Genomic DNA, 9,846 nt, shown 5'->3' with positions numbered 1-9,846 from the left:
ACACACACAGTAAACAAGAACCTATCAATGTCTGCTTTAAATATACCCAATGGCTTGGCCGCCACAGCCATCTGTGACAATGAATTCTACAGAATCTTCACGCCCCTCTCCCCCCCACCCGGCTAAAACAAAATTCCCTCATCTGATCTAAAGGAACATCCTGTTTGGAGGCTGTACCTCTGGTCCTAGACACTTGCATTATTGTAAAAATCTACTCCACATCCACTAGGCTTTTCAATATTCAATAGTTTTCAATGAGATCTCCTCTTCTTCTTCCGAAGTCCAGCGTACTATCACAGTGCAGTGTGTAATGATTTGATCTTTATGAACATTATGCAAGAGGAGCTTTTCACTGTTCCTTAGTACTGGTATTATTTTGTAATTTTTATTTACTTCATTTATTACTGCAACTTATGTCTTGCACTGTACTTCTGCCACAAAACAACAAATTATCATGTCGGTGATAAAAAAAATCCTGACTCTGATTCTGAACGATAAGGAGGTGGTGATTATCCTTCCACCTCCTCCCTCACCACCATCCATGGACCTAAACAGCCCTTCTAGGTGTGGCAGAGGTACAGGTTGACTTCGTCCAACCTGGTCCATTACATTCAGTGCTCCTGAACTGTTGTCCTTTACAAGTGAGGCCAAGCAGAGACCCGGCAACTCTCTGTCCAAGTGGCCATCCCCAGCTCCTAGATATGAGTCATTTGAACTTCCCTTCCCATTCCTTCCTCACTGATCCATCTCTCCTAATCTTCTCCACTGCCACCGTGGGGCCAATCACAAACTAGAGGAATAGCACCATATATTCTCCCTGGGAAACCTACATCCCAATTCTATGAATTTGCCAATTGCAAGTAACGCACTCCTCCTGCGTCTCTTTCCCAGACAGGCTCTTTCCATTTGTTCGCCTTTCCCATCCCTACGCTTGTTACCCAGGTATCACTCTCCATCATTATCTGCTAATTGTAGAGCACTACCACACAGAGACATCCCCTTCAGTCCATCCAGTCCCTGCCTACCTGTTTCTCTGCTTAGTCCCATCGACCTGCACCCCAGACCATAGACCTCCCATCCACGTACTTATCCAAAATTCAAATGTTACAATTGAACACGCATCTATCACTTCCACTGGCAGCTCGTTCCACACTCACACCACCCTCTGAGTGAAGAAGCTCCCCCTCAGATTCCCATTAAATAATTTACCTTTCACCCCACTCCCTGTTCTTTTGATTGACTGCAAATGAACAAAATTAGACCATAAGACATAGGAGCAGAATTAGGCCATCTGGCCAATCAAGTCTGCTCCACCATTCAGTCATGGCTGATCCTTTTTTTTCTCCTCCTCAACCCCATTCCCCGCCTTCCCCCCGTAACCTTTGATGCTGTGTCCAATCAAGAACCTATCAATCTCTGCCTTAAATACACCCAACGACCTGGCCTCCACAGCTGCATGTGGCAACAAATTCCACAAATTTACCACCCTCTGGCTAAAGGAATTTCTCTAGTGCAGACACCTGGTACAGATAAGATCGGCAGCATGGTAGCAAAGTGGTTAGCACAACGCTTTACAGTACCAGCGACCCGGGTTCCATTTCCGCTGCTGCTTGTACATTCTCCTATGACTGTGTAGGTTTCCTCCAGTGCTCTGGTTTCCCCCCACAGTCCAAAGACAGACCGGTTGGTAGGCTAATTGGTCGTTGTCAATTGTCTCATGATTAGGGTAGGGTTAAATTGGGGGTTGCTGGGCTGCGCAGCTTGATTGACCTATTCCACGCTGTATCTCAATAAAAAATATTTATACAATGCTTTTGACGATTATATCCTTCAAGTTTTCAGTTTCATTGTAACATTCAAGACAATTGATGATACCTTCAAATTCTTTGTAGTTCCCAACTTTTAATGCAACAAACCATGACAGCGGTGATAAGGTATTCTTAAAATAAACCCAAGATGGCTACTGACCTATTGAAGAGCAGTGGGATGTTCAAGTGTTAAAAAAAAAGCACAGCAAGGAGTGGCAACAACAAAAAAAATGCAGCCCAGCATGCGCAGACACAGTCAAGTTAAAAAATACGCAGCACAGCACTTGTTCGTCGGGAGGAAAGACATGACAGAGATTTTTTTATAAAGTCAAAAGCAGAATAATTCACAATTTCCTAAAGGGTGAGTTCCAGGTGATAATAATCATTTAAAACGAGCAGAAATGGCTGTCACGCTTGAATACTTGATTTTATTTACTGAGCAAATTGAACAGCATTTTGAAGCAAATGAAACAGGCAATGAGAAATATGTACCAATTTTGCTTAGTAAATTGGGTTTAAAGACTTCGAAGTTTAACTGCTTTGCTGATATCGTGAAAGTGATGCAGGAACATTTAGAACTGAAGCCATTGTTGATTACAGAGCGCTTTAAGTTTCATAAGCGGAATCATAAAGAAAGGGAATCCATTTCAGTGTGTGTGGCTGAATTGAAGAGATTGTCTGAGCGTTCTCAGTTTGGTAATGGGCTTAATGATGTAAGAAAAACCTACAATCGACAAGCAAAATGGCTTACACTAGAAGTGAACGGCAAATGAATTGGACACTGGTTCTGCTGATTCAGTCCACAAAATGAGTTTGAGTGACATTTCAAAAATACTGAACTGAAGCCTGCAAGTATCTAACTAAGAACCTATACTGGAGAAAAGATGACTCCTGTGGGAAAGACGTTTGTTTCAGAGAAATACAACAGCCAACAAGTCACTGTGAGTTTGTATGTGGTAAGAACAGGAGGACTAGCCTTGTAGGGCTGTGATTGGCTGAGACAACTACAACTTAATTGGAGATCCATCCATTACTTGCATGCCCCATCCCCTGTAATGGAGTCAACTGGAAGCAAATTATGAAAGGTACTGGATGATGCCACAGCTGTATCCAAGAATGGTATTGGAAAACTTACTCAAAGGTAAACTAGGGCTAAATGAAAATGCTGCACCCAAGTTTTACAAAGCCTGTCCAACTCAAAGTAGCCAGTGAGCTAAATCATGTGGAGGCTGACGGAATTTTTTCCAAGGTTGATTGGAGCCCCTGGGCAGCACCAGTAATCCCAGTAGCCAAGAAGGATGAGTCTATCAGGATCTGTGGTGATTTTAAGGTCACCACCAGGCCAGAACTGAAAGTAGATCAATACCTTCTTCCCAGGAGAGAGGATATCTTTGCAAACCTTTCTGGGGGGAAGCACTTCAGCAAAGTGGACTTAGCTGAGGCCTATCCACAGATGGAGATGGAAGAGGAGTTCGAAGTGTTTTTCATCATAAACGTTCACAAAGGGCTTTATCACTATAATACACTTATTTCTGGAGTAACATCAGCAGAAATCACTCTGGCAGAAAACTATGGACCAAATGCTGCAAGGCTGCCCAGGCACTCAGTGTTACCTGGGTGACATCATTGTTACAGGTAAGGATGCCCAGGAACTTCTCCAAAACCTCAAGACGGGGTTAAAAAGATTAGAATATTATGGGCTCCGTGCACAACAAGCCGAGTATGAATTCTTTAAACCAAACATCACTTTGGTCACACTATTGACGCACGGAGATTATACAAGTGCATTGAGAAAATTTAAGCAGTGGTGGTGGATGTCCCAAGGCCAAAAGGTCGCAGTCCTTTTTAGGATTTGTTAACTACTGTGGCAGGTTCTTGCCAAACGGCTGCTGTGCTCCATTCCTTGAACTCATTACTGCAGATCTGGAAGAAATGGCAATGAACAAAGCAGTGCAAGGTGGCTTTCTAAAAGGTAAAGGAAATAACGACGTCAGACACTGTTCTCATACGTTATGACCCACATCATCCGGTGAAGCTTGCCTGTGTCGACTCGCCTTATGGTGAAGGTGCAGTCAGTCATGTCACATGTTATGAGCAATGGAAGTGAATGCCCCATAGTTCCCTTACCACTGCAGAGAAAAACTACGCACAGATTGACAGAGGGGCCCTAAGTCTGGTTTGGGGTGTAACACATTTCAACCAATACTTCTATGGGAGGAAGTTTGCCCTCATTACTGATCATCAACCATGAGTGTCCATTTTCAATCCGCAGAAGGGTGTTCCACTAACAGCAGCAGCACGAGTGCGGAGATGGGCTCGGTTTCTTGGAGGACGCAATTACAAGATTGAATTCAAGAGGGCAACTGATCATGGAAATGCCGATGGATTGTTCTGTTGGACCTTGAAAAAGGAAGTACTAGGAAAATCTACAAAAAAAGTCACTTCCCGACATATTCTCCCTAACGCAAATTGAAAGTCTCCGTATTACAGCAGAGATGATCCAAATGGAAACTAAAAAAGACCCAACACTGCCTCTGATCTACATGGCAACCCAAAATAGCTGGAATGGGCAGCAGAAACTCCAGTTCTGCATTTTTTCTAACAGTGAAACTTGCCCTTGGGAGGTTTGAGAGTTGTAACAATGTTGTGTTGTACAGGATGCCAACACATCCAGAAGATGCCTACAGCAGCTCCTCTCCATCCCCGGGAACAGCCTGCATTGCCCTGGTGAAGAATTGCCCTGGATTTTGCTAGACCATTCATGGGCACAAATTTCTTGGTGGTAGGGGATGTTGCTACAAAATGGCCAGAAGGTTCGGCATAGACTAGATGGGCCAAAGGGCCTGTTTCTGTGCTGTACTGATCCCTGACTATATGACTTTAAGTGTTCCCAGTGGTCTCCACTGCAGCCTTGCACACTGCTGATGCATTGAGAAGCCTCTTTGCAAGGACTGATGTTCCTGAACACTTAGTCAGTGACTATGGACCACAGTTTGTGAGGGAACAGTTTCAGCCGTTCTTAGAAAGGAATAGATTAAGTTATATTGCATCTGCACTGTACCACCCAACCACAAAGGGCTTGGCGGGAAGGTTTATCTGGAGTCTAAAGAATGCACTGTCAGCAGAACACTACACTGAATCAGAAACTTGCCAATCTCCCCCTCGCATGTCGAAATGCAGCACACTCCACAACCGCCACGCTGACCAGCCACGCTGTTCCTGAGTCGTCCTTTGCGTTCATGCTCGGATCTCCTCAGACCCAATCTCAGAAGGAGTATGCGGGACAAACAGCTGAGACAAATCCTCAAACAAAGAGGTTCGATGTTTCGCTCCTGGGCAATCATTCCCGGCGAGGGACTACAGAGGTGATCGGAAGTGGGTACTTGGAAAGATTAAGGACAGAACTGGACCACTGTCCTACACAGTGGAGCTTGCGTCTGGTATCACATGGAGATGACTCATTGATCAGTTGAGGAACAGAGTCAATTATTAGAGAAGAAAGGTGGCTACTGCTGTCAGAACCACTTCCTGCAGTCTCAGAGTCACTTCCTACAACCACCACGGAGGAGGGCCCAGAACCAGAACCTGAGATTGTTTCACAAGTCTCTCCTGCCTTGTCTGGAAAGACGTCATCCCACAAGAGTAAGAAAGCCTCGACAGGTCTGAATGGGCCAACTTAAAAATTACTATGCTGTGTATGTCTGTGTATCGTAGTTGTATTATATAATATTCTGTGTATTTAGTTAAGATGCATTCTCTATTGAATTATTGAATTGTTGTATATTTAATATTTCAGTAGTATTTAAGTAATCTTGTATATACGTTGATTAAGCATTCTTGTTTGTTTAAATAATTCATTACAGGTAATACGTAAAAATATGTGAATGGCACACGTCGTCACACTACTAACTGATACACGTGCGCCTCACGAAGTAAACACAAAGTTAGACACATTTTGGGCTCATGTGTCTTCTTCTGAATAAGTTTAATGTTCCGAAGTTACAAAACATAACAGCTTCCACCCATTACCTACCAGCTGCCCTTTTCCTTTCTCTTACATTCATGTTTATTCATGCCAAGCTTTTCTTATTAAAAAGTAAATTAAATGAGTGAGGGCAAGAACTCAGTGGCCATTCAGCATTCTTACCAAACAGAGGCATATTTTCATTTTGTACGTCATTTTTGCAGATTTGTAAATAGACTAGGCAAAAAAAAAATCCACTAGCAGTTCCTTGTTAAATTGTGATTAAAATGAGAATTGAGTAAAGCTACAAAGAAACAAATCACTTGGAATCAAGTCTCTGAAATCAATGCACCAATTTACAATGCACTCTTACTGCTTCAAGCTCTTCTTCCAAGTGGAGTCTGCATCACAGATGCTGTAAAGTAACATCCCTGCCTTCCTTGGTCTGTCACTCAACTCATGCTTCACAAATGTCAGTATATTTATTCACAAGAATACAGAAAGTCATGGATCATCCCTGCTAAGTCACCACAGCTCCATTGTAAAAGTCTCTTTAAATTCACCCTGATTACCGAGATAGCACCATTAAGTTTAGAGATTTTGAGAAGCAAAATGTACAAGGGTCATTGCATTCTACAAGTTAATTGGAAGCCACTCAGTAAATAATGCCTTTGCAAAATGCAATATGAACACTCAACTCTGCCCTGAAGTCCAGATAACCCTGGCCAAAGCCTTTACAATCATTCTGCTCATTTGAACGTGCATACACAGAATCTGACAGTGAAATCAAATTAACCCACATCTCAAACAGAAATCTTTTGAAGCAGCTTTTCTGTGCGTCACAAATGTCGTCCAGACCAACATTATTACTGTTTGTTCCCCTACCCGTCAATGCTTCGATCACGACAGTCTTCCTTCTGTCTTGAGGCAGGGTCTCGGTGTGAAACACCAGTCATTCCACAGCCCCCACAGATGCTGCTCAACCCGCTGAATCCCTCCAGCCATTTAGATTTTGCTCGATCTGTTCTCCAGGTCGGCACCATGTTGTCCCCGTCCTGGGACAGAGCAAGGATGGAATTTAGTCCTCTGCTCCTGCTCCTGTCTGCACAAAGTAGTTACCAAGAGCCCGGCCCTCCCTCCGGATGGGAATTTCCTGCTGGATTAACAGGGTCCGTGGCCACTGCGAGGTCTCAGTATCATGAAGGGGGCTGTTTTTTCAAACTTATTGATAGTCTTTGTCCATTTATGTATAGTTTTTCATCACTTCTATTATTTTTTTCCCTGTAAAAGGCCTCCAAGAAATAAATCTCAAGGTGGTATATGTATGTGTATTTTGGTAATACATTTGCTTTGAACTCTGAACTTTGAACTGCACACTCTCTGTTCCTCCCAGGTCTGCTCTCGACACCAAACCTTCTACAGCTACCTCAGCAAAACCAAGGGGGACTCCTGCAGGCACAGCCCAGGCTGGGGTTGGCAGCACAGGTCAGTCCCCTCTCTCTCCCATTCCTCCCCCACCATTGTGCACAGCGGCAGGGAGTGGCCCCAGGGGCTGGCACAGACCTGAGCACACGTGGGTCAGGGATGGAGCACAGAGGGACTGGGGTAGGGTTTGAGTGTCACCGGAGGCACGCTGCTCCTGCCTTACAACAGGAGCATGGGGTAGGGGTAGGGTGCAGGAGGGGGAGAGGTGGCGGGGTCACACTAGGCTGAATGGCCTGAGAGCTCCACAACTGTGTGCCTGCCGGAGGTGGAGTGAGCGAGAGAGCAAGGAGTGGGGGGAAGAGAGAGGGATAGTGAGAGAGGAGAAAGAGAGTTAAGGGAGAGAGTGAGGGGGAGAGGCAGGAGAAAGGAGGAGAGAGAGGCGGGAAGAGAGGTACGTGGTGGGAGTGGGGATAGGAAGGAGAGGGGGTGACTGAGAGGAGGTAAGTGAGGGGGTTGATTGAGGGGAAAGGTGTAGTGAGGAAGGCGAGGGAGGAATGAGCAAAGAGAAAGGAAGAGGAGGGAGGGAGTGGGGAATGAGGAAGGAAAAGCTGCTGAATTCTCCACCAAGGGCAGCTCGAGGCCACTTCGTCAGCTGTTCTGCAGCAGTTAGATGTTGTTGGGGTATAGATGAGGGGGTAGGGGGCAGCATGGGTACAGTTCTAGCTTGATTGGAGCATGAATGGGGGGGCTGGTTCAATGGGTTGAGGCATCCCCTTGGGTGGAGTGAGTGGCTGAGAATGGGGATACAGGCAGGGTGGGTTGGGGAGAGGAGCTGGGGGTGAGGGAGTGCTGGGTGAGTGAGCGGTGCTGGTGACAGAAAGGGGAGGCAGAGGCAGTAAGAATGCAGAAATGATTGGGAAGAGGGTGGGTGTCGAGATGTGACGGGGCAGATGGACAGGCGGAAGGGCTGGAGGAGAGGAGGGACAAGGGGGTGCGGGAGGGGTAAGAGAGATGGGGAACTGGTACACAGGGAGTTTGAGCAATGAGGGAGGCATTGATGAGGGTGGGGTTGAGTGGGAGGAGTATGAGAGGTTGGAAATGGGAGGTTTGGGCGAGGCCTTCCCACTCCCCCCCTCCCAGTGGTAATGAGAAGCCCTCTCTGCGTTGCAGGCAGTGAACCGGCCAGGCCTGGCCTGCCCAATGGCCCCCGAGCCCCACCCGCAGGGACTCCCCCACCCACCGACCACTAAAGGTGTGGAGGCCGTGTCCCACCAGGAGGAGCCCAGCGACCTGGAGGAGCTGGAACAGTTCGCCCGCACCTTCAAACAGCGACGCATCAAGCTAGGCTTCACCCAGGTACTGCTGGGGGGAGGTTGGGTGGGAGTAGAGAGCAGTTGGTGGGTGAGGGTAGCGGGATTGTCAATCCACCCCAACCCTCTGGGCTCACAACTGGACACAGAGCCCTGTAATATGCTTGGCTATATCTCCAACTCTGGCTGGGCTGTATCTGTGCTATCATGGACCCTGTCTCCTGGGTGGGCTGTAACTGTACAGTAATGGACCCTGTCTCCTGGGTGGGCTGTAACTGTGCTGTAATGGACCCTGTCTCCTGGGTGGGCTGTAACTGTGCTGTAATGGACCCTGTCTCCTGGGTGGGCTATAGCTGTTCTGTAACAGTTTCCTGCGCATGCTGTGACTTTTCCAACCTGTAACCAAGCTCGCCCCTCTGGGCTGTCACCTTCCTTCAGGGAGACGTTGGGCTGGCGATGGGGAAACTCTACGGCAATGACTTCAGCCAGACGACAATCTCGCGCTTCGAAGCCCTGAACCTCAGCTTCAAGAACATGTGTAAGCTGAAGCCCTTACTGGAGAAGTGGCTGAACGATGCAGGTAAGTGGTCACGAACGCCCCCGGCAAGGCCAGCATATCCCCTCCAACTCTCCCAGACCCAGTCCCACCTCCCGGGTGTGGTGAATGGGACAGCAGTCCGTGGCGCAGAGCTGGTTGTGGGTCGACGGTACAGCACATAGAGTGGGGATGGCGGGGGTGGTGAATGTGACCGAGTGGTGGGTTTCATCTGTGCAGGCTGGGCAAGGCTGTGTGAGATTGAGGACAGTAGGGGAGGCTGGTGATTTTGGTCTGGGCTGTTTCTAATGGTGTGAGGGTTACAATGTGTAAAGGAGCAGGGTAACCAGTACATTCTGCTATCCAGAATCAGGTTTATTATCACTGAGATATTGATGAAATATGTTGTTTAGTGGCAGCAGTACAGTGCCATACAAAAAGTATTACTAAGTCACAATAAACACTGCACAAAATGGATAATGATGTAGTGTTCATGGTTTCATGGACTGTTCAGAAATATCATTATTTATTAAATATGAGGCTTAGGATCATTGACATATGTCGTGAAATCTGATGTTTTGTGGCAGCAGTACATTACATAATAAAAACATCATAAATTACAATAATAAATATATGTAAAAATAAATTAAATTAAGTGAGTAATAGAAAAAGAGATCAAAAGAAGAAAAAAATAGTGAGGCAGTGTTCATTGTCCATTCAGAAACCTGATGGCGGAGGGGAAGAAGCTGTTCCTAAAACAGAGTGTGTCTTCAGACTACTGTACCTCCTCCTTGGTGGTAGCAA

At 46.3% G+C, this 9,846-nt stretch overlaps 1 protein-coding gene across 1 annotated transcript in view; it reads left to right on the top strand.

The window, feature by feature from the left end:
• The window catches only part of LOC140733232 (POU domain, class 2, transcription factor 2-like), a 386,783-nt gene that overhangs the window by 357,006 nt on the left and 19,931 nt on the right, over positions 1-9,846 (top strand). The window contains exons 10-12 of the mRNA XM_073056287.1: positions 7,166-7,257; positions 8,368-8,553; positions 8,946-9,087. Coding sequence (XP_072912388.1) covers positions 7,166-7,257; positions 8,368-8,553; positions 8,946-9,087 — 420 coding nt within the window. The remainder of the gene's footprint in view (positions 1-7,165; positions 7,258-8,367; positions 8,554-8,945; positions 9,088-9,846) is intronic.

Source organism: Hemitrygon akajei, chromosome 1, assembly GCF_048418815.1.
Source record: "Hemitrygon akajei chromosome 1, sHemAka1.3, whole genome shotgun sequence".
NCBI classification, from domain to species: Eukaryota; Metazoa; Chordata; class Chondrichthyes; order Myliobatiformes; family Dasyatidae; genus Hemitrygon; species Hemitrygon akajei.
The sequence above is the reverse complement of the archived record's forward strand: the minus strand, read 5'-3'. Positions and strand labels throughout refer to the sequence as shown.